We start from the raw sequence: 25,382 nt of genomic DNA on the forward strand, positions 1-25,382 counted from the left end.
TCGAAACAACATTTCATACCTTCGCAATCTGCTCTAGAATGTACTCGGCTTTTCCTCACAAGGGGATGACATCACAGGTGCACTGTGAAATCATTAAGGCGGCTTGGGGACTTATTTTATTATATATTGTCACGTCTCGGTAGAACACCAAGGAGAACCTAGCGATAGATGGTTTGAATGGTCGACCAGAACAAGTCTTGCGGTCAAGCTTCTTTCACTTCCAGGCTCGCGCTTGTCGTCTCAGATGTCATCTTTTGCGTCGTCTTCTATATGCGTCATTTGCCCCCCTCCTCAGGAAGCATCGTCTCGATGAGGTCAGTCCGAGTTGTACGGCTTCATACGCACAACGTGGACGACGTCTGCTTGTTGCTGGCGTCGCTTTGATGTCGACACCTTGTCTGGCACCACCTCATAAGTGACGTCGGTTAAACGTCGCTGGACAACATAGGGCCCGAAGTATCGCCGCAATAATTTTTCGGAGAGTCCACGGCGGCGAATAGGAGTCCAGACCCACACTTTGTCGCCAGGTTCGTACATGACATGTCGGTGTCTCTGATTGTAGCGTCGTGCATCATGCTCTTGCTGATTTTTGATTCGCACACGCGCTAGTTGTCGAGCTTCCTCTGCACGTTGAGCGAATTCCTCGGCGTCCTGATCGAGATCATCGGTGTCAGCATTTGGGAGCAACATTGCATCCAGCATAGTTGTTACTGGTCGCCCGTGAAGGAGGCTGAATGGTGTCATACGAGTGGTGTCTTGGCGTGCCGTATTGTAGGCGAACGTGACGTAGGGAAGAATTTCGTCCCAATTCTTGTGGTTCACGTCGACGTACATGCAAAGCATGTCTGCGATGGTCTTATTGAGACGTTCCGTCAACCCATTGGTTTGGGGGTGATAGGCTGTAGTTTTACGATGACTGGTGCCACTGAGGCGGAGAACGGTCTCCAAAAGTTCGGCCGTAAATGCAGTTCCTCGGTCTGTTATAATGAGTGCCGGGGCGCCATGCCTCAGGACAATGTTCTCAATGAAGAACCGAGCTGCTTCAGCGGCGGTACCCCTTGGCAGAGCCTTGGTCTCCGCGTAGCGGGTTAGATAATCTGTGGCGACAATTATCCATTTATTCCCGGCTGTGGACGTCGGAAATGGTCCCAGGAGGTCCATGCCGATTTGTTTAAAAGGTGTCTTTGGCACTTGAAGAGGGTGGAGTAGGCCAGCTGGTTTTACAGGAGGTGATTTACGGCGCTGGCAGTCTATGCACGTACGTACATAGTGTTTCACTGTCGCCGGCAGTTTTGGCCAGTAGTATCCATGCTGTACTCTAGCCAAAGTGCGGGTGTAGCCTAGGTGACCGGCGGTTGGCTCGTCGTGACACGCTTGCAAAACTTCACTGCGGAGAGCTGATGGGACGACGAGTAAATGACTGTTTCCCCCTGGGCGGAAGTTCTTCTTGTAAAGTACGTTGTTGCGAATAAAGAACGAAGGCATTACTCGGGCGAAAGTCTTGGGCACAACCGTAGTTCTTTTTTCCAAGAAATCAATAAGAGGGAGCAATTGCTGGTCCTCTCGCTGCTGTTGGGAAAGCGTTGCGTCATCTATGACACCTAAAAACGCCGTGCCTTCATCGGTCATAGTGGAAGGTTCGACCGGCGCTCGGGAAAGGCAATCAGCATCCGTGTGCTTCCTTCCAGATTTGTAAATAATGGCCATGTCAAATTCTTGTAATCGAAGGCTCCAACGCGCGAGTCTCCCTGAAGGGTCCTTTAGGTTCGTCAGCCAACAGAGAGAGTGATGGTCGCTAACGACTTCAAAGGGGCGAGCGTACAAATAAGGGCGGAACTTCATAACCGCCCATACCACTGCAAGGCATTCTTTTTCGGTTGTCGAGTAGTTCGCTTCCGCTTTAGATAGGGTCCTGCTGGCGTAAGCAATTACTTTTTCCACACCATCCTGGCGCTGCACCAGCACAGCACCTAAGCCCACGTTGCTGGCATCCGTATGAAGCAGTGTAGGGGCGTCGTCATCAAAGTGTGCCAGAACAGGTGGTGTCTGTAAACGCCTCCGCAGCTCATTAAAAGATTGTTGCTGTTCTTCACCCCAGCTAAAGACAGCGTTGTCACGCGTCAACGAAGTTAATGGCCAGGCAATTCGTGAGAAGCCAGCAATAAACCGACGGTAATAGGCGCAAAGACCCAGGAAGCGCCGTAATGTCTTTTTGTCCGTAGGTGTTGGGAACTTGGCGACTGCGGATAGCTTTTCAGGATCAGGCCGCACACCTTCTTGGCTAACGACGTGGCCTAAGAACTGCAGCTCCTCGTAACCGAAGTGGCACTTCTCGGGCTTTAGGGTGAGGCCTGCAGATCGTATGGCCTGAAACACAGCTAGCAAACGGCGTAGATGCTCTTCAAATGTGGCCGAAAACACAATCACGTCGTCAAGATACACCAGGCATGTTTGCCACTTAAGTCCCGAGAGCACAGTGTCCATCAGCCTCTGAAATGTTGCTGGTGCAGAGCACAAACCGAACGGAAGCACCTTGAACTCATACAATCCGTCGGGAGTGACGAATGCTGTCTTCTCCCGATCCCTCTCATCTACTTCTATCTGCCAATATCCACTTTTCAAGTCCATTGATGAGAAGTAACGTGCATTTCGTAGGCGGTCAAGGGAATCGTCGATGCGAGGAAGAGGGTACACGTCTTTTTTAGTCACTTGGTTGAGCTTGCGGTAGTCTATGCAAAATCGTAAGCTGCCGTCCTTCTTTTTAACAAGCACCACGGGGGAAGCCCAGGGGCTCTGTGACGGCTGGATAACGTCGTCTCTAAGCATTTCGGCCACCTGGCGCTGAATGGCTTCGCGTTCTTTCGGAGCCACACGGTAAGGATTTTGTCGAATTGGGCGAATCGATTCATCCGTAATGATTCGATGTTTTGTCAAGGGCGTTTGGCCGACCCGTGATTCGGAAGCAAAGCAGTCTCGAAATTGATCTATGAGATCCAAAAGGCGGTCCCGTTCTGAAGAAGACAAATTTGGACTCACATCGACGATGGTTACGGGCTTCTTGCTCATTGGCTCTTCCTGTTGCAGTGAGAAGCAGTGCTGCGCATTTAGGATGCTGTCGAAAAAGGCCACAGTTGTGCCTTTCGGAATTTGCTGACGCTCGTCGCTGAAGTTTGTCAGCAGCACATCGGTCTGTCCATCGGTCAAGTTGACTAGCCCCCGAGCTATAGAAACACCTCGGCTTAGTACCAGGGTGACTGCCCTTTCGGCGATTCCATCGCCGGTATGCGCCACGTCGCACTTCACTTGAACAAGAGAGCATGATCGCGGAGGTAATGTCACCGTCTCCTTGGCGACGCGTAAGGGCATCAGTGGTACTTCCGCATAACCAAGGTCTCCATTATTCTTGGTGAAGGCAACGACGCTATCTCGAATGCTGATTACAGCCCCATGAAGGCGCAGAAAGTCCATGCCCAAGATGAGGTCTTTGCAACAGTCAGGGAGAATAACGAAACTGCCGACAAACACCGCGTTTCCTATTGCTATCCGGGCAGTGCACTTCCCTGTCGGTGCCAGTAGCTGACCCCCAGCACTTCTAATTACTGGCCCAGTCCATTCGGTTCTTACTTTACGCAGCGTGTCAGCCAGTTTCTGGCTAATAATTGAAAAATCCGCTCCGGTATCCACTAGAGCATGTACCTCCAGCCCGTCAATAGAAACGGCGAGGTCAGCACTAACAATTTCATCCAGGTTGTTCGTCTTTTTCGGCATCTGCGGCGGAAGTGCAGCAAGGTCGGCGCTGTCAGCTTCGTCGTCGGGGCTGCTCATCTGGTGCGGCATTTTCGGCGGTAATGTAGGCGGCATTTTCGGCGGTAGTGCGGCGATGTCAATGTTAATGTTAACAGCGGCGTCAGAAGCACAGGTTGTCGGCGGTTGCGGCGGTGGTGAGGGGTTTGGCATTTTTCGACTGGTTGCAACCTCCCCTCGCGAGGTTGCGGCTGTTAGTTTCCCCGGTGAGGGCTCGGGGACCGCTGTCCGCTAACGTCAGCAATGCTACGACGCATTGGCGAAGGATAACGCTGTGGTGATGGGGAGGAGCGGCGGCGGAAGCCCCGGGACTTGTTTTCCCTGCTGACCGGAGGATCGTCCTCGATTTGGGCAGTGTCGGCATTGAAGTGTTGGCGAGCAGAAGCAGGCGGAAAGGCTTGCCCCTCTTCGCGGTAGCGGCAGTACCGATACACGTGGCCAGGTTGTCCGCAGTAGAAACAGAGTGGCCGGTTATCATAACTGCGCCACCTGTCAGTTCGGCGTGGTTGAAAGCGCCTGGAAGGCGCCCACTGAGGTCCATGGAAGAGTCGCGTCTCCTGACGGCTCGATGAGCTCGGTGGGGCGTAGTCTGGAGGCGGGCGACGAAGGACTGCGGCATAGCTCTCATGTTGCTGCTCCTGGTAAGGTGCAGGGACGTCGGCCGTGAAGCTGACTGGTTGTGGAGCGTGGTATGGCTCCGAAATAGCTGCCGCGTTGTCGACGGGGTGAGACTGGTTACATGGTGCAGACGGTGATAAGGCATACCGAATTTCATTCCTGACGGTTTCCACAAGGGCCTGTGATGACTGAGCCTTCGTAGCCGTAATTCGCTGGAGCTCCTCAAGGACAATTTCTCTAATGAGGTCCCGAAGAGCGGTCCTATCGGTTGCATTCAGCGCCGCCGCAGTCGTCGAAGCACAGTTAACGGGTCGGTTGTACTGGCGGCACCGGTCTTGTAGGGCTCGCTCTATAGCAGTAGCGTCCTTAACGAACTCTCTCACCGTTTTAGGTGGGTTGCGTACCAAGCCGGCAAACACCTGTTCTTTTACACCATGCATGAGATGCCGTAGCTTCCTTGGCTCACTCATATCAGGGTCGGCACGGCGAAAAAGGCGAGCCATGTCTTCCGCAAACATAGCCACGCTCTCATTTGGCTTCTGGATGCGCACTTCAAGCAGGCGCAGCGCATTGTCCCGTCGGTCAGTTCTCGCGAAAGTGTCGACCAGCTGGCAGCGGAAGTCATCCCATGTGGATAAGCTGGCCTCGTGGTTTTCAAACCACGTTCTAGCATTATCCTGAAGGGCAAAATAAACATTACAAAGCTTCTGGTCTGCGCTCCACTGGTTTATCTTGGCCACTCGCTCAAACTGGTCGAGCCAGTCCTCCACATCTTCAAACGCTTCCCCGCGAAAGCACTCTGGCACCTTGGTGTTCTGTAGAGTCACCGGCGTAGGGTTGGTATGTGCCATGGCTTGGGAGGTCTGAGGAACTTGAGCGTTTGAGGAGTCGTTCGGTAGGTGACTGTACTCCGGCGCTAGGCCTAGAAGGCGGCGGCTAGCACGATGGACAGGCGTGTCGACGTTTGGGATCCGCTGTGGACTGCCGGAAGGAGTCCTATGCATACCCCAGCGCGCTCCACCAGTGTCACGTCTCGGTAGAACACCAAGGAGAACCTAGCGATAGATGGTTTGAATGGTCGACCAGAACAAGTCTTGCGGTCAAGCTTCTTTCACTTCCAGGCTCGCGCTTGTCGTCTCAGATGTCATCTTTTGCGTCGTCTTCTATATGCGTCAATATATTTCATATTTTATATAAAATAGGCACATTTTATAGGCTTCGATTCGGTAACAGCAGATCGACTGCATCTTGACTATGTTACAAATTATTGTTGGCCTACAAAACGACATGCTGGCATTGCAAATTACCCGCGATGCAGGCATTCAGTTACTGAAGTCTCTGATCATAACTGCCTTTTGGGTTTGCATATAGCTTATGAGGACCATGAAAGCAAAGAGCAGCATCATGTTTGGAGATCGCAATATGCATGCGGTACGAGCCATTGAGAGCAATTTTTAATAGTGGGACAATGCTGTTGAAAAAAGAAAACCAGTTGCCACAACTATCACTTTCAACTATGCCACCCGCCATCATAATGAGAAGTCAAGAAACCTGCAGTTGTTTACTTTCCTTCAGCTCTACTGCATTCTCGGCAAAAGATGTGTGATCTGCGTTTGATCTGTGGTATCTAGCAGTTGTCGATGACTACAGCGCAGCTCTCCCATCTTCCATTGCAGTTTTAGCCCGACAATTGGGCAAACACACGGTTGGCTACCTGACGTGGAAGGCTGGCTTGCAGTCATCTATGAACACGTCTATCGTTTGGGACACCAGCTATGGACACTTCATTGGTGTTCTTCAGGTATTGAAAAGATTCATCCCTGGCTGCTCTTTCTGTTAGTCATGCTTGTGTTAGGTAGTTCCTTGTTTTTTTCTTTCACCAGAACAGATGTTGGCAAAAACTCAACTTGGTTTTCCTATATTTGGCTCTGAAACTGCATTTGACAGTGCTCCCTCTGTTGTGTGACATTGAGCATGGCATTTGCAAAATGAATCATACCGCAGGTACTGTCAGCAATGTAATTGAGGCATAAATACAGTTAAAACTGTTGGTTAAGTCTACTCCTTTTTGGTGTATGTATGGGCTCAAGGTGTATAAAATGGAACACCTGGTTTTTTCGAAGCAAGTGAATATACTCCCAGTCAAGGATGATTTTTAACCCGATAGAATTTAAGGGCCTGTTATGCAGAAAATTTGGTTTTGTTGGTGTTGCGATCGAAAAGTCACAGGCATGGCTCTGGTAGGTGTTAGTTGGCAGGTGACATGGCTAGGTACTGATTGGCTAGTGGGTTGTGTCACATCACGAGACCACATGACCTGCTGCGACCCTTGGGCCCTGTGTAAGGCACGGTTCTTCTAAGCCCCACAGGCACGTTTGTATAGCTTGGTTAAAGCAGTGTTATATGTTGGGTGGCCTTTTACATAGTGGGCAGCTTAACGACTGTACGCTAATGAGTATGTGAGGAATAGCACAGGTGCCAATTAAGGGATTAGGGATTAGGTGAGTAGCAAAATGCATATGCGCAAATAAGGATCTAAGGTTCTGCTAGGGGATGCACGGATGGAAGTCATTAATACTATCGCGTTGTAACCTTAAAGGCAAAACTTAAGTACACCCTCAATTTTTTAGAGCAAATTCTTTCTTTTTGATCGCACTTGGGCTACAGTCAGTTCTTAGTGTTCAACTTTTCAGCTTCGTGAAGCTTCACTCTCTTATTCACGAGTGCTTATGCACATAATGAACAGGAAGATGGATCAGCTCAGTCACTCTATGCCCACAGTGTATGACGTATTCTCTTAGGCGCAAGGCGAAACACTCTAGTAGAGCCATACAGGAGGCTGTTTCAATACTGTAACATTATGAACTCTTCAGTAGGTTGTCTTTGTAAAGTGACGGCTTTATATCGGACTTTCTCAGGGTAACTGATGTTGAGCCTTAGTAAGATGTGGCTTAAAACTCAAAACCTGCTTGCTCACTAGCGGGAATGCAAAATAGCCACCTCCATAAAGGAAGAAAGAATTAACGAGAGGCTGTTATGTCACATTTTTTTGAAGCTGGACATGAGGGCTCTCTTTGCCCACATGGTCACGCATCTGCAGCATTTCAGTGTGTTTGGACATTTTCCTCAAAGATCAGAGCAACCAGATAACTTCGCATTGCCTGAGGCCACCGCCAGCTGCGGGCTTCCAAAACTATGTGCCGAATCAATTAAAAATGCAACAGTGAAGACCAACGCTCAGTGTAGGCCTCCAAGACCTTGTACTATCCGTGAAATGCAAAGATTGCATAAAAAGGCAAATTCTCTGCTCAGCAACCTTTGTCAACAACAAAATCGATATGAGTGATGCAGACAATGCATGAGATGAATTATGGCGGAAGAATCTCAGTAGCCTTGTGAAAGCACGTGACTTCCGGCACAATTCTTGCTATGCAGCTTCAGTTGTGACGGTCTCTCCCGCTCTTTCCTTCCTCCATGGCCACCTCTGCCACTTTGTCTTTTAGAGAGCAGTAAATGTTCTGCGAGTTCTTGCTAACGCTTGTTCACTGAATAACATGAAAGTTTCATAATGTGGGGAAAGAATAGAAAATGTTTTTGTGAGTGCCCATTTTTATTTTTAGTGCAAATGGAGAAAGAAGACAAGGGCATTGTTTTATTCTGTGGCCCTTTTTTTAACACATGGTAACTTTTATCCATTCAGGTTGTCCTCTCTATGCCAAGATTTAAATTGTCCTGGGAGAATGTTCATGTCATGACTTTTTCCCTCTCCTTTGATCACTTATCTTGCCTGTCTTTTCTCTCTTTCTTTTTCCCGGTCAGTTTGGAATTCCAAACACGTTTGCAATGGTCAGCTACACGTACAAATTTCCCGATGAAGGCCGGTTAAAAGGGAGCATCAAGTAAGTCAGCTAGCAACATTCCATCTCGAGACGATCAAGATGTGTTTTCAGTGAAACACCCTGTTGCTCCTTGTTTCTTAACAGTACTATTAACTTATACAATTGAATTTAGGTTTATGCTCTAGGAGCCTTTTCGCGAAAGGCCTCTTATTATTTCTTCTTATTATTTCCAGTTTTTGTTCTATTCCTGCAATATGTTTTGTATTTCTTATACCGGTGGTCCACGACAGTTTGTGGCTTGAATATTTACCGCACGTCTTCCTTTCGCTCTGTATTGAGTTCTTGAACAAACTGCGAGCGCATAAACTACTGAAAGTCTTGGCCAGTGGCTCTGTTAATTAGAACAATGGTCTTTTAGCATGGAAATGATTACTTTAATGTCTACTAAACCGTAGCTTACAAGGCAAAATTTTGAAGCACTCTAAATTTTCTAACACCATTTATTCTGGTCTGGCAGATGTTACAGTAGTGCTATATATATATATATATATATATATATATATATATATATATATATATTTTTTTATTGTTTGGAGCCTACTGAGCTTTCAAGAATTCCTCTAAGCACTTTGGGCTAATGTTACAGTAAGCTCAAGCAGCAACAGAAAGATTCTCTAAGCAGGTGTCATGACTGTACCATTGTTTGACAGTTTTTAGAGCATGCACAACTTGTAGCTTTACCTTAGCTTTTATTTAATTTCGATTCTCGTACATTAATTTGCTGCTATTCAATGTGAAATAATTGGTGATTCCTCCCCTCATTATCAAAGCTCACTGTATCACATAGACATTTTGGGAATTTTTGTTCAATTCCTGATTTCTACAGCCGCAGGTAAAAAGGAATCAGAAAAATGTCTGACTGCGGCATGCTGTAACTTGCTGCTCCCAGTCAGAACATGCGTTCCAGTATGCGCCATTCTAATCAGAATCATTAGCACAGGTTTGCTGTGAAAATGGAAAAGCCGGCTGCATAGTGCCAAGATATCGAATGCTAATGTTCTGCAGCACAGCTCCTTAGCTTTGCCAAAACAAATGCTTCCCACATATTTCTTTGTTGTGTACTTCACATGCCTTGCTTCACCTCAGCGAAAGGAACCGTTAGTCATAATGTCTGAAGCAAATAGATTTCTACATCCAGTCTGTTGTGTAACTTTATTCAGTGTGACTCAGCATGCTTCAAACACTTGAACATTCTTGTTACGGGACCTTGCTGAATCTCTTTATTTAGTAGAGTATACTATTGCATGTTTTGTTCCTAGTCTGTCCCTGAGCAAAATGAAATGAGCTGTTAAACTCTTTTTCCCTCTCTCTCTCTCTTTCTTTTTTTTGTAGATTTGGCACATTTGGAGCCATTGTTGAGTATGGCTGCGAGAAAAAAATATCCCAGCACAACACGGTTGGGGCAACGATGGTCATTGGTATCCCCTCGGGGATCACACTCAAGCTCAGGTGAGTCACCTCTTGATGCGATATCCTTGTAGATATCAGTAGCGCAACAGAAAGTTGTAGGCATCCTTTTTTTTTTTCATACAAATTGTCTTCCCTATAGTCAATATGTGCGAGCAGTTGGCTATTGTGGTTTAATGTCGGTTATGGCTGAAAGGTTGTACATACTTCGATTTGATTTTAAAATATGATTGCATACACCACACACAAGGCTGTACGGCACACTGCAGTATAATGTCGACTATACAAGTCCGGTCAATATAAATTATAAAGTATAATTATCAAATGTAAAAATTATAAAATTATATATAGTGTAATTATAAAATTATAAAAAGTATAATTTACCAGCTAGAATGCATTGTGTACAAAGTACAGAATCGAATGTTTCAAACACTCTTTCGCACTACTACAGATGATACAAACTCACAAGTTGTTACCACAATTTTGGGCATTGTGCACGGTTTGCACGTCGTTGATTCTGTTATTGCTAGTAGTGCTGTATGGTCAGGGAGCAATTCACAATGCGTGCTCGGCCTGCACGTCAGCAGCATCGCAATCGGCAGTCACACTGTACGTACCACAGATGATGAGCCTTGGCCGTGCAGCCGTAGATAAGTCTCCTCAGTCGTACATAGACCTGCATAAAGATTCTATTTGTTTGATGGCGCGAACGTTCAGACGATACAAATTATTTTGCAACCACGTGATATTTGTATCTCTGAGATTCTACTATATGTGGAAAAAAGTTTATGGGATAAATCTTCATTATGCCCTTCAAGACCCTAGGTGGGGTATTACATAGGGGTGGGAAGAGGTAACACAAAAATTGATGGCCAAAGCAAAAGCGCAATCAGTCAAAAGAATCAAGTACAAAATTGCACCTTAACTGATAGAGGCAACCTCTTTAAAAGGAAGAGGAAGCAATAAGTTATAATGTAACAAGACATGTCAGGCTTTCTTTGAGTCTGGCAGTATCGCATTCAATTACAGTATGTTCAGGAAGCTGGTTCCGCTCTTGAATCGCAGCTGGTAGAAAGGGTTTGTTGAAAGCATTAGCAGATCTGATGTTGGCAGGTCATATGGTTATCGATTGTGCTAGGATGACTATGTAATGCCGCCTAGAAACTGCATGGAAAGAGCACGGAACTGATTACATGCAGTATTTTGGCTGTGCAGTCTGGGTATAGTGTTTGAGAAGTGTGCCGCCTTCAGCGCATGGCAATGGGAGCCAGGTGGTCGCCGGAGCAATGAAAAGCGTAGGTGGCGCTGTCAGTCGCAGGAGCGCATTAAAAGCGCACACGCCGCAGAGGAAAGGCTCGGAGCGTCTGCTTCTGCGGCTCATATCCTGTTTTAATTTTCTTACATCGCATTGCTTCTCTGTAGTACTATGATATGTTATTGATGGTTGGTCAAGCAGGATAACACGTGTCTGCAAATAGTGCAGTCACAGTTCCAGTTTGTCTCCTTTGGCTTCTGTGCCCCCCTACTGAACGCTTTCTTTTTCGTTTTTTTTGCTCTCTGCGTGCCCTTTCCGATTGATGAGCTTGACTGCTTGTTTCACGAGGGAAGGTTCTAGGACATCGAAGCTACATTGAATGCCCTTCCTCCAGATGATCATAAGTACGTCACTATAGGTACAGTTCTACGTCGCAGCTTATATTGCAGTATATATGTGGCTTGAAAGTTCGTGCACAAATCAAAATGCAGTACTTGCTCTGTGTATTTCATTTCGAGCAAATCATGAGCACACAAAAAGAAGAAAATGAATTCATCTCAAACTTCGACCACGGAGGTCTTCTTTATCCGTCTGCGGAGCTTGCAAAGCTCGTAAACACGCTGGAAGGGTCACATTTGTTGTTGTTTTTTTTTTTACTTCAAGAATTATGATTAATGGCAAGCAGCATCCGTGATTTTGCAATGTTATTTCAAAGCGCAGAGGTTCCCATGCCTGGATGTCCTACCCATGACAGAAAAATGACGCTTCACATAGTGAAGTTCTGTGTCCAGATGTGATTCTATATTTATGTGAAGTCACTAAACCAAGATCAAAGCTCTACAGCAGAGAAAATAAAGCACCTGAAGGTGAGGAGATGCAAATAGTGATGTTCGAGGGCTCAATTTAATGACTGTCCGCACCTTGTGTGCTTTCAAATTTAGCAGCTTAATTCATTCACGTGCTCATAGTTCAGCGACACTTTCAAATAATTCTGTAGCATTTCATATGATGGTACTATATTCTTGAGCTATTTATTATATTCACTTAAGTCTCAAATTGTTTACCCTGCTGGTTTTCGAAGTCGTTCGCTGTGTGGTTTCGTGCATTTGTATGAGCTCTCGCTAATCTGTTTCGGGTTTTTTGTTATGCGTCCGTCCACATTCAAATAAGTTTTCAACAGCCCCTGACATAATTTCTGTCATCAATCAATCTTCACATGTCTCTATTTACATGTGGCGCAAACAATTAAAGTATGCTAGCCTAACCTAAACTACCCTCCATTGGTTTTTCAGTCCACACGAGCGTCGATAGGGGACCGTAGCCTAGCCCGCATAAACAGGCGCATCCGATAATAAAAGTGTATGTGATCATAAATATGCGTTAGACATTCTTCAGTGCACCTCCCGTAAACGTTTGAGAAATAAAGTGCCGAATACGTTCAGGAAATTTCGTACTGTTGCTTGTCAGTTCATCGGCAATCTGTACCTGACACGATAGCAGAAAAGCAGTCTTAAACACAATCCCATATAGTAGTCATGGCTCTTGGATTCCTTGCAGATTGAAATTATGACAGCACAGCTTTTTTTCAACACTTGATTCTCCCCAAACCATTTCTGTGGGAGAAGAGAGGCCTCGGATGTATGTCTCGCCGCTTATACATATGTTCCTCGATGACGGCCGCTTTATAGGCAACTTATTATTAATGCCCATTTATTCATGCCCAGAATCCATTCAATACATTTAGACAAGCGTGTGGGAGCAAAAGCGACACAATTTACTGTTGCTCGCCTTCAGGGTCCGAAGAACTAGCGGTGACGGAGGCAGTTCACCCAGCTGTCTGCTCAGCGCTCATGCGCTCCTCTTACACACAGCGCCCTCTCTCCTGTCATCGCTGAAACGACCAGCTCGCCGGCGGCAGATGGCACACTTCTTAGTTCTAGAACACTATAGTCTGGGTGCTCTGTGTGACTGACAGGTGCCTGTGAAAGCAAAGTAAGGAATGGCAGAACTCAAATAAAAATGTTGGTTTTTCACATTGGCACTTGAGTCCATAAGGTAACACTCATGTCCAGTTTCGGCCTGTAGTAAGAGACTAGTAAGCATTCAAACTACAATGCCATGTACAATTAAACCACTGTGTAACGAGCCTCCATGTAGGAAATCCCGTGATGTTGCGAAGTTTTTTCAATTCTCCAGTGCCGTCCGTTTTGAAGAGCATGCATTTGAAAACTCCATGCAACGAACACATTGCAGCAGTTTATCTTGATGCAAAAAACTCGCTATGGCAGCTATCTCTTAGATAATGTTGAATTGTTAGAAATTTAGAGGAGCTTCCTAAGTTTCATGGTGCTAAAACACAAACCGACATAAGAGGGATGTCTACGATCGCAACGGGCGACCGCAGTTGATACAACGCACCGTGTTTAAGCACGGACGGCATGTCTATCTGGCAAACGCAGTAGTCTCTGCTGCCTTCACTTTTGGAATGCGACACTAAAGTGTAGATCATTGCTTAAAAGTAGCGAGAAATAGCAGGAAAAGAAAAAAAAAAGGACACAGGGCAGACAGTATGCGCTCATTGGCGTCACGTAGTTACTTGCGCGATTCTGGCACCGATAGGTCTCACGCGTCAGTGGTGGGCGCAGTAGAGAACGCCGGTGAACGAGGCGAAGATTCGATGGTGGAAGACAGATCGAGAGTAGGAACATGCATGAAGACGGGTATACCTCCTCGCCCAGTGGAACTTTAAGTAATGGGGATTTACTGTAATCACTTTCAAGGTACCTTTCCCTACATTTAATAATTTCATTCTGGTTTCCATTCTGCATTGTCTTTTCACGTCCCCACATGAAAACTGCATATAGCAAAGGCCTGGAAGTAAAAAAAGTTGTGGACTTTCCGCAGTGTCAATATAACCAGGTTTAAGTGTAGCGTGTTGTGCGATCTGCATTGCTCCCTTTTGCTGTGTCTGTTCTATCCCCATTCGTGCCGGCATCCTTATACTTAATTATGCGCTAGGGAACTGGAAAAGTGCTCTCTGAACAAAGGCCTCTTTTCTGTGTCACCCAGCTCTCCTTCATTTAAAGAAGTACAAATTGTATGATTTTAAGTTCATGCAATTTAATGCATTGACTTTTATCTTCTCTATTCAAATTTTCTACAGTAGAATTCTGTAGTTGCAAGAAAGCTACAGTGCAGTCCACCTATAACGATATTGAGAAAGCCGGAAAATCTGATTGTTATAACCGATTATCATTTTATCTGGACTGGTGAAAAAAAAGGAAAAACACAAAAAGAATAACACACCCACATATTTTCCTATGAATCTAAGCTTGCCCACTCACTGCCGATAAATGAATCGAGTTGAACAACGCGAATAATCGTGAACAGCACTAAACACTTGATTACAGGATACGTAAATACCCATAAAATAACTTAACCATGCTTAAGTCAGAAATTCATGCTCTTCTGAGCGGCAGCTGAAGCTTGACAGTCGCTGTGAGCATTGCTTCTAGTAGCGTATACTCTGGCAGCAGTCTGTTTGCGTGCACCAAATCGATCAGCGACTGGATGAATTGCGGGACATCCCCAGCCTTGATGATGTGTAAATACTCATATTTTTTTAGCAAGGCTTCCGATCTAGAAGCCCTGCTGCAAATCTGAATCTGCTGTTTCGTGTCGAGAGCTATCACGCCGTCGTCTTGATCGGCGCCCTCTTCCATGGATGCAGAATCGGTGATGATTACGTGGTGGCCAAACCCTTTGTGCGGCGACAGGCAGCTATTGTGATGATGATAGTGCTCATTTTCCACCCGCACACAATGCCCCTGCTGGATTTCTCCACACCGGACCTTTTTCGCCACTTATGTCGTATTTTCGCATCGTTCTCTTCTTAGTATTTTGTTCTTTATCAAACAAATTTTCATAGCAAACATCTACCAGGTGATAATAAACCTATCGTATCTGACATACCACCAGTAATCAATCATTATATATGGTTTATTTTTGCATAGGGGCAATGGGAGAACTGATGAATCGCAAGAATTTGATAGTTACAAGCAATGTATATCATTATATATGGTATCATTATAAGTGAATTACACTGTATTTGCTGATGAAATCACATATTTTTGGTGAGGTGCAGTACATGTGATTCTTACGATGTCTGATCCATCATGCATAATTGCGCCATTGACGATTTTTGGGCCGAGCACCGCTGCAAACTTCTCACAGTGCGCAAGGTGCGACTGGCAATTGTGGAGTCAATGATGTGTGGGCAGTGCGTTGTTCTCATTGTCGCGGTGACATTTCGTGCTTTCTTATCATCCGTAGTGATGCGGGAGAGTGTTTGTAACAGCCGAAAGTCTGCACATTGTACACAATGTACTTCAGCGAGGGAATTTTACAAATTTTTATCATGCTGACATTTGTATCAACCAGACTCGTATCACCAATATCCTACTGTGGACTTGCACCCATAGGAATATATGGAAACAAAAGTTTACAAAGCAATTCTATAATTTCACAAAGTGCTTGTGATGTCTCTTGGTGAAGAGACACTTTGAGCGTCCTAGAACAAGTTGTAAAAATATGAACGATTTTTTCAAAAGCTGAGTATATTTAACACACTGCTATATATGTGGGGATGCAAGTCGGGAGCATGACCCATAAACGCATATGGTATAAGCAATACTTAGCGAAATATTTTCCTCATTATATTGGGCTCTAATGGTAGCAGCCAGCCATTAAAAGTTGGCAAATACTTTGAAGAATGTTGTGACAAAATATGCTACATCATTTTGAAGGCAATCTGTTATTAAAATGCTCAAAAAAATGTGTCTTGTGAAGCCGGGCATACCCTAAAAAGGTGCATCATCTGCATGGTGATTCTCCAAATCATGCATGATTCTTGTGTTGCCTGACATGCTGGCATATGTGCTTAATTTGCTTATTAATATTGTCATTTAATCTATACAGCGGCAGAAATGTGTCAGGGCGTTTTAATGAATAGATTGCCTTCGAAATGACATGGCATACTTTGCTGCACTCTTCTTCAAAACACTTGCCAACCATTAACGATCCGCCACCTCCGACGGTGCTCTATGAAACGAGAGACATATGCGTAAAGTTTCACTTACCTACTATGTTTCTGTGAGTCACACTGCCATCTCATACCCCCATACAATTTGCGTTGTTTTAAAAATGCTGCACCTTTGAAACAACGTTGTTTAAGGTTGCTCCCTAAGGGACGATATCATAGGTGCATCTTGAAATTAATAAACTGTTTTAAAAACTTTTGCTCCCGTGTATTCCTATGGGCGTTAAGACTACAGGTTCAGTTGGCCTTTCAGGTGACAGCAGTGCCACTGCATGTTACATCACAGATTGGTGTTGGTCTATACCTGCGATGAACTGTAGCTGGAAAGTACATATGACGTGCAGCAGAGGCAGTGTTGTTTTAGCGTGAATGAAAGGAAGCACCTTTCAACCAAGGTGCCATCAATTGGAAAACATGCTGGCTGGTTAGTAGGGTTGTTTGCCCTACCGATTTTCACAGCTTAGTTAAACTTTTTTATCTAAGAAGACCATTGAACCTTGGGTGGTATGGTCTTGGCAGCACTGCTTTTCGTTCCTGTATTAGGTATTTCCCAAACTAATAGATGCTCATCTCCAAGCTAGACACTGGCCGTGCGGCTGTTTTCTGATAGAGGTGAAAGAACCCCAGATGGTCGAAATTTCTGGAGCCCTCCACTACGGCATCTCTCATAGTCTGAGCGCTTTGGGATGTTAAACACCACAAACCAAACCAAGCTAGACAAATTTGCAGCGTGTTACATTTCACTACTCTTGACAGCCAGCATCTATTGTGTGTTTTCCTTCATTCTAGATTGAATCGAGCCTCTCAGAGCTACATATTTCCTATTTTGCTGTCAGAGGAGCCCTTGCCCAGCGCCATATTTTATGGCACAGTGACGCCCCTCGTGGCTTGGTACATCCTACAGACGTTCGTCATTGTGCCTTACACGGAGAGACAAAAACAAAGGTAGGCTGTTCGTCTTTCACCGTGTCCACGGCAGTGGAAAAAAAAGAAAAACGTGAAAACTCTTTTTCTTATGTTTTTCTACATCGCCAAGGGGAAGAGAGACAAAATTACTATAGTAGTGCACGACCAGATTATAAATGTTGTTCAAGTCCTTAAAAGCGGGCCCACGGCAATCTCGTTGGCAGATATTCAGTTTTTGGACACGCGTGACTTCTAACAGACCCATAAGCTTCAGGAGAGATGGACTCATCCTGGGCTGTGAAAAGGAAACCTCTCCAGTTCTGAGAAAGCTAAGTTAGGAGGTCTCTGCAGTTGCGTTGTCACAGTGGTAGTGAAAAGGGCATCAGGGATGGCTTGTGTATTCCTTCTCTGTATACCTTCTCAATGATATTCACGTAACATTGCATAATAATTACGTGTGGCCTTTGCCATGGGACAGAAAGTATGCATGTATCCCCACATCACTTGCCTTTTGTGTTGAGATGTTTGTTTTTTTCTAGGGAGGCGAAACGAGCTCGTGAGGCCAACGCAGCCAAGTTGGCAGAGAGACGAAAAGAAGCTGAGGCTGCGGTATGGTTTGTTTAGAGTTCTGTAAAAAATCTCAAGATAATGCATTTGTACTGAAATGCTATGCATAATGTATCTTGTTTAGGTCGTGCTATGGGAAAAAAGTAATTTTACCAGCGAACTTTAATAGGAAGTGAAAAGAAACAGTGTCTAGGCTGCTTGCATTAATTAGCCTTGAGCGTATCTTTTGCAATGGGTGCAAGAAAGGCTGACACCTTCAGTAATCTAGAAGTGGTCAAGGAGCTTTTGGCAGGGGCTATAGCTTCAGGATTACTCATAATGCAAGCTGAAAGTTGTAGCTGTTATTAACAGAGACAACATCCTGATGCAGAGTCTGCAATAAGCTGTGTAATAACAGGAGGAAGATAGGCAAGGCATGAAAGATGACACACAATTACGTGCTTACTGCAGCCACACTTCTTCACAGTGTATGGATGAATATCGAGAAAATATTGCCGCTTTGCGAAGCACTAATATCATAATTGGCTTTCAAATGTTTTTCTTTTCTTTTTTTTTTGTTATTTAAGCAGTCTTATTAAAATATTGTTGCTAAGTTGAAAGCAGTTCCAGGGAAGGAGACATTGATCAGAGCCTTTGCTTTGGTAACAAGAGTTTTCAGTTGATAAATCTCCATTTATATTTTTCAGTAGTCTTCATACGTTGTGTGGAGTCACTGCCACATATTGCTCATTGTGGGCGACACAAAATGCTTTGCTGCATATACATTACGTTACAGGTGCTATTCTGTAGAATGGGGGGTTATTACTTCATTTAATGTTGCTCTGAATTCCATATGCACAAACCCTGGAAGCATCTTTGCAAATATATGAATAAGCTTAATAGAATATTTCATTTGTAACCCTCGCTCCGCCACAGTGGTGCAGTGGTTAGGGCGCTCAGCTGCTGTGCCCGAGGAAGCGGAAGGGGATCCCGGCTGCGGCGGCCGCTTTTCGCCTCCAGCAAAAAGCAAGGTGCCGGTGTGCTGTACGATGTCAGTGCACCTAAAAACCCCTGGTGGTCAAAATTTCCGGAATCCTCCTCTGCAGCATCTCTCATATCCTCAGTCGCTTTGGGACGTTAAACCTCATAAACCAACCAAACCATTTGCAACACTCATTGTTTTGTACCCAAATCGAGGTGTTCTGTCACAGTTTCTGTTTGGCCAAGGCACATTATATTTTTCCTACAGCATGTTCCCATTCTAGGGCAAAGAAAAATTTCTGAATGGCTTCTATTTGATTGATGAATCAAGTTCTATCTGGAATCGGTGAAATATCCTTCATTAATCATGTTGAAACGATTTTCATTTGCATTTTATGCATGTCGCACCCCGATATGTGTGGTGTGTTCAACATTTTCATGAGATAGTCATGGCGATGTATTACTATCTATTCAAAGTGTAGTTAAAAAGTAAGCTTAAATTACTTTTACTGTTCATGAAAATTCACTTAGGTAGCAAAAATTGCAGAGTTTGAACAGTAGTTTATCGTGGTGGATGCAGATGACATTGTCGCTGTCTTCTTGCCCTCTGTTATTTATGCCACTTGGTGCGGTGTATCTCAGCCTCTGCCAACTGCCACAAAGGACCGGGCTCGTTATTCATTTCAAAGCAGACTGAATTCACCCGGCTCGTCACTTGTCTTTATGCGGTTAAACCACGTGACACATACGTCACATCTGGTGTCACATACACACATTTAATGCAACCGTACACAAAGGCAGGCGACTTTAGGACAGGTGACATCACAGAAACCGCCTGCAAGTGGTAGTTAGAAAGTGAGGAGGACCATGATGCGTGCTGCCCAAGTTGCCAGGAGCAACACACATATAAAGCCCCACTTTAACCAATCGGACAAACATGGCTTTGTGGCCTAGGGGCAGCAAGTCTGACACGGAATGCGAGGGCCTTGGGAGGCGGGATCTCGATCTCACCCTCCCATTTTAATGGCGAAGCCAGAGTTGAGAGCACCTATCAATTCGCTTATGATATGTGGTCTCATGACGTCTCAAAAACCACTGTCAAAATAGTGCTCGGACAGGTCTGCTGCCAACTACCCTGCATCCTCAAAGGATTAAAGGCCGAGGCTTCACAGATAGCCCCAGTTTTTCTTATTTAACCCATGAAGTTGTAAGTTGTAGCAGTTCAACGCTGCTGAACCGAATGGGGAGCAAAGGCTGTGGCTGCAAGCAACCGAGCATTGAATCAAACACAGTCAGCGGTCGGTTGAACGCATCAAAGTTCACTGGCGTTGTGTGCGGAATTCACTTTCATGCCTTTTATGAACGTGCCTGCTCGAAGTGCATCCAGTACACCCAGTCATCCAGTGCATCCAGTCTACACATTACAGCAAGGCTTCAAATCATTGTCACAACGTCTCATGCACATCAATGCGGCATTCCTTCAGGTACCTTGCAGATACCTTGTAGATGCTTTGTAAACAACATGCAGATATTGCGATATTGCAAGCTATCAGAGATGATCGTGTATGTTGAGCCAAGGTTTATCTTCAGTCTCTGTTCCTGAAGCCCTGGATCATTGTTACCACAGCACCAGAAATGTCCAGTGTAGTTGTGGTGTGGGCTGTCTGGAACAGTCAGTGTTGGAGATTTACTTTTAAACCTTTGCAACTCACAAATCTGCTGAAGCAACAGACAGGCATCAGCGTTCTGAGTAAACACTGAGTGAAAAATCACGCATTCATGCTCACACACCTTGGTTAAATCGGCTCAATATGTAGGTGTCATCATGTATGACCTTGTTAAGAGTTTTCATTGTCATTTAAGTTTACTGTTTGACCAAATCTGGTGTTCAATGGCTATCTACTGTATCGATGCATTGTTCACTTCCTCAGTGGAACTCACTGCTTGTGTGTAAATAACTGTTCGAATGAAAATGTCTCCCCCTCCTCCACAGTAAAAAAATTGGCAAAAACATTGGCAATAATGGCTACAAATTTGCATTCTTATAAAAGAATGTTGATCACGATGAATTAACATTTCATCCAAAATAACTGCCGTGGCCTTTCAGTTTTGTTGCAGCAAATTGTAGGGAACTACAGTGCAGTCCAATTATAACAATTTTGAGGAAACCAGAAAATTCGATCGTTGTAACCAATTATCATTTTATTTGGACCGGCAATGAAAGGAAAAAAAAAACAAAAAACACCACATATATTCCCAAGAATCTAAGCTTGCCCATTTACCAGCTATGAGAATCATCGTGAAGAGCACTCCACTTTTTTACAGGATACTTAAATAGCCATAAAATAACCTAAAACAGAAATTTGTGCTCAGCTACAGGCAGTGATTGCGATTATGAGAGCGCTTATAATAGCGCACAGAATGCCTCTTTGCAGATTTCTCTATGCCAGTTCGTATTGCCGCACTTATTCAATTTTTGCCTTGAGGCAAATTTTCGTGGTAAACATTTTCTGGGCAGCCAGAAAGCTATGGTTGTGTCCAATGTCTATGTTTACATAAGGGCAACGGGAAAACTGATAAATCCCAAGAATTTGATTGTTATATCTGGTATCATTATAAGTGGACTACACTGTATTGTTAATCCGAACTTGCTTATGTTCAACTGTAGTCTGTTTAGAGCCATGCTGCTTTTGTCCTGTTAATGTAGAGTTTATTGAAAAAGCCCCCCACCGATTCGAACTTCAGATACTTTTGGAAGTTTACTGTATTACTTTCACACAATGAATGAACCTGTCAAGGTTGATGTTTAATTGCAGTCATTGCAATGTTTCAGTAACACCTGGTGCTTGCGATCGCAGGTGGCTCTCATGCACGAGACGTACCTTCGGATCAAGAGCAGTGAGGAAGCGCGGGGTGGGCTCGTCATCGTCAAGGCCCTCTACGGAAACCTCAGTGAGGAGCAAGGGAGCAACTTGTAAGTCCTTTTACTTTCGGCTGGCTGACAGCTGTAGAGTAAGACAGAGTTATCATTATCTTGCTTCTTGTTTACATCCTGTAGTAATGTACCCTTGTTTTTGATTTTTGTCTTTTTCGTTTGTTTTCTTTTGGGAGATGCACTCAGAAAAATTGTGCAGTAGAGCTGATGTATGTGCTGCAGCTGCCAGTAATGCTAAAGTACACCACCATAAAACCATAAAACTTGTACAAAGAAAACTAAGAGAAAAGTGGCAAGGGATCATGGGGAACTGAAGTAAATGGCAAGCTACGCCTACCAAAGCCAATTATAGAAGAATGGAAAACATACAGTCACAAGAAGCACATAATTGAAATAATTTTATGTCGTCTTCATATTGAACACGGACACTTAACACACAACTTCATTCTTGAAAGACCGACCTACATGTGAGCACTGTGGAGAGGCGGTCACCACATAGACACATGCGAATTCTGGTGCAAAACACAACATTATGTTGCAGCATGAAATTACAAATAATTATGTAATGCACAAGGAATGTAGATATATATACAACTATTTTGAAGGAAGAGAATACAGTACAACCTCGATAATTCGAACTCGGTTAATTCGAAATCCCGGATAATTCGAAGGTTTTCTGCGGTCCCGTATTTTCCAATGTAAATTTGGCCGGATAATTAGAACAGGCGGCCTGCGCCAGCCCGGTTAATTCGAAAATTTGGACTGCTATGCGGCAATGCCTGATCCATGTTTCGCCGCAAACCCGGCGAAACGACGGCCCTACGGAGCCGCGAGGCAAAGCCACATAGTAATGGTGATGATTTATAGGCGAAGCGCCCCAGCCGGAGCACTCTCTGCACAAAAATCGGTCCACAGTGCGCCTCGCGCACCGCTGAAACACGCGCCTGCAGAGGAGAAGACGTGCTTCACTGCAACACGGCGGGCATACCGGTTTTTATCACGTGACCTCGCCCCCACTCCATCCCTTGGTGTGCTCCGCCCACTCTTCCCCCGTGCCTCCGACGCTGCAAGTACACCACCACCACCGCCGCGCCGGTCTCGCCTGCGCCATTTCTTTGTGTTGTGCGCTGTGGTTAAGGGTCGGCTACTGTGTCGTTTTTTGGGGCGGGACTGTGCAGAAGTGCTAGCTTTGTGACCGTAGCAGTGCAGAAATGCCAAAGTACAAGACTTTAACGCTGCAGCAGAAGTTCTGCTTGATTTGAAGAGTACGTGCGGCAACTTGACTGCAAGTTCGCGGCCACGGGCAGGAATGTCCTATTTGTCGTCGACAACTGTCCGGCACATGGCGACATCCCACATCTCCAGGCCATCAGGATGGTATTTTTACCTCCGAACACCACTTCGATCTCACAGCCGATGGACCAAGGCGTCATTCACCACACTAGGAAGATTTATCGGTACCACCTGCTCAAGCGCATGCTCCTTTGCTACGACAATGGCAAGGAGTACTCCATCGACCTCCTCGGAGCCATATGCCTCATAGTGTACGCTTGGAAACAGGTGGAGCCCACATTGATGAGGCGGTGTTTTGAACACGCTGGTTTTTCCAGTGAAAGCGCTGTTGATGCCGATGCAGACCACCCATGTACTACTACTCTTGACGAAGAAGGAGCAGAGTATTGCGACCACATCAATGCGCTCTGCGCAGAGGATGAGTCCAACGCAGTCGGCTTCGCCGAGTATATTGACACATGCCATTCATAGACGACGAAGATTGGAACGGGCGATTCGGAAAAGACGACGAAGCAATACGGTGCTGCGCTTTTGTGCTGCCTTGACTGGCTGTTGGTGTTCTTCGGTGCCAGAGTGCCAGAGAGCCTTCTCTGTAACGTTACGTTACAAATCTGGTGGAGGAATAGCCAGGTATCGATCCAGTCCTGCATAATCAACCGGTCAATACGGAGCTTACCCCCGTACATCAACGCCTCGGCCGCCGCCTACGTGGAGAGCCCCCTGAATTCGGACCCCTTTCGGCCGCTACCAGGACGACGCACCCTCAGACGGCCGTAGAACCTGCTGCAATGACATCTGAGAGCGGGCTTCCCACCCACATTCTGTGTCATCAGCCGCGAACACCCCCCTCTTTTCATGGCGACGTGTTCGAGGACGGCGAGGACTGGCTTGAGAACTACGAGCGAGTTGCTCGTTACAACGGGTGGACTGATGAGCGTAAGCTCCACAACGTGTACTTCGCTCTTGAAGAGTCTGCACGGACATGGTTTGAAAACCATGAGGCTTCCTTCCCATCCTGGGCAGCCTTCTGTCGTGATTTCAAAGCCACGTTTCCTAGCGCCGACCGCCGGGAGCGAGCAGAAGCTGCGCTACACTCGCGCGTTCGGCACCAGAACGAGAGCGTGCGTATGTTCTTTGAGGACATGACACGCCTTTTCAACCGTGCAGACCCACAAATGCCAGAAGATAAGAAACTGCGTCACCTGATGCGGGGCGTTAAACAAGAACTTTTCGCGGGACTGGTGCGCAGTCCACCACGCACTGTGGCGGAGTTTCTCAGCGAGGCAGCGACCATGGAGACAACGCTGCAACACCGAGCCCGTCAGTACAACCGTGACGTGAACATCATTAGGTCCGACGCACCCCCTGTACATGTCGGCAGTGACATGGACTCACTACGCAATCTCATCCGTTCTGTCGTGCGGGAGGAACTGCAAGCGCTCCGGATGCCTTGCAACACAGCATCTTTTCCTTCATTGGCTGAAGTCGTCCGGGACGAGGTGCGTATGGCAGCTCAGCAAGTTGCTGACGTTGTTCCCCAGCAGCGCGTTCCTCACCAGACGTTTGACGCGAGGCCCACCTACGCGTCCGTCCTGAGTAAGGCTCCCCCGCCAGACCATAGTATCAACGCTGCAGCTCCAGGGAGCCGCAGGGTCCCCGCATGGAGCACCTCGCATGGAGCCGCATGCAGCCTCGCTACTCCCCTCCGCCAATCTACCAGCCACCCCGTAAAAGTCAAGTATGGCAGCCCCGGAATCGTCGGCCCCTGTGCTATCATTGCGGTGAAGCCGGTCACCTTTACCGGGCGTGCCCGTACCGCCGCGTCAACATGCGGGGTTTCGCCTCGGAGGGCCCCCACCCTCGGAATGCAGAACGGCCTACTGAGATTGCAAGCGACCTTGCAGCGCGACAGTACCCCGTCACATCCGGTTACCAAGAGCGGTGGTCTACGTCCCCGACGAGCAACCGTTCGACAAGTCCCCACTCTTCCCGACGCCGCTCTCCCAGCCCTGGTCGGGAAAACTAATACCAGCGGCCTTCGGAGGCAGGGTCGCTGATGTCGGGAAATGTGAAGATCCTCCGTCATCGTCAGGCCGACCCAACGAGATTTCACTTGTGTCAGGTAGCGACAGCATCCGGCATACTACCTCCGATTTGTGTGTAACGATTGATGGAGTGGATGTCACCGCGTTACTCGACACTGGTGCCGATTATTCTGTAATGAGCCGTGGTCTCGCCCGAGAATTGAAGAAAGTTTTGACAAATTGGTCCGGCCCGAAAATTCGTACGGCGGGAAGTCATTTGATTGAACCTGCAGGCAAGTGCACAGCGCGGGTCGGCATCCGTGGTTTTGTATATGTCGGAGAATTTATCGTGCTTCCTGAGTGTTCGAAAGACTTGATCCTTGGTCTAGATTTCCTGCAGACCAACGGCGCTGTCATTGACCTGAAAGAAGCGCGTGTTTCCTTTTCGACGAAACGAGCCGTGGCGCGCATTGAAAACGAAGATCCGGGTCTGAACGTTTTGCGTATAGTTGACGATGACGTGAGGGTTCCGGCACGTTCTAGTGTGCTGGTTTTTGTAAAGCATGATTTGTTCCACGATTATGAGGGCATCGCGGATGGGCACCTTCCGCTACTA

General features: G+C 46.2%; 1 protein-coding gene across 1 annotated transcript in view; it reads left to right on the forward strand.

Annotated features, from left to right (window-relative positions):
• LOC146197325 (dnaJ homolog subfamily C member 11) overlaps positions 1-25,382 on the forward strand; it is a 53,867-nt gene that overhangs the window by 19,310 nt on the left and 9,175 nt on the right. Inside the window, exons 9-14 of the mRNA XM_084599161.1 lie at positions 6,099-6,223; positions 8,242-8,321; positions 9,654-9,770; positions 16,871-17,026; positions 17,527-17,596; positions 21,373-21,488. Of these exons, the coding sequence (XP_084455287.1) occupies positions 6,099-6,223; positions 8,242-8,321; positions 9,654-9,770; positions 16,871-17,026; positions 17,527-17,596; positions 21,373-21,488 (664 nt within the window). The remainder of the gene's footprint in view (positions 1-6,098; positions 6,224-8,241; positions 8,322-9,653; positions 9,771-16,870; positions 17,027-17,526; positions 17,597-21,372; positions 21,489-25,382) is intronic.

Source organism: Amblyomma maculatum, chromosome 3 (genome assembly GCF_055883805.1).
Source record: "Amblyomma maculatum isolate TAMU_Amacu chromosome 3, ASM5588380v1, whole genome shotgun sequence".
Classification (NCBI taxonomy): Eukaryota; Metazoa; Arthropoda; class Arachnida; order Ixodida; family Ixodidae; genus Amblyomma; species Amblyomma maculatum.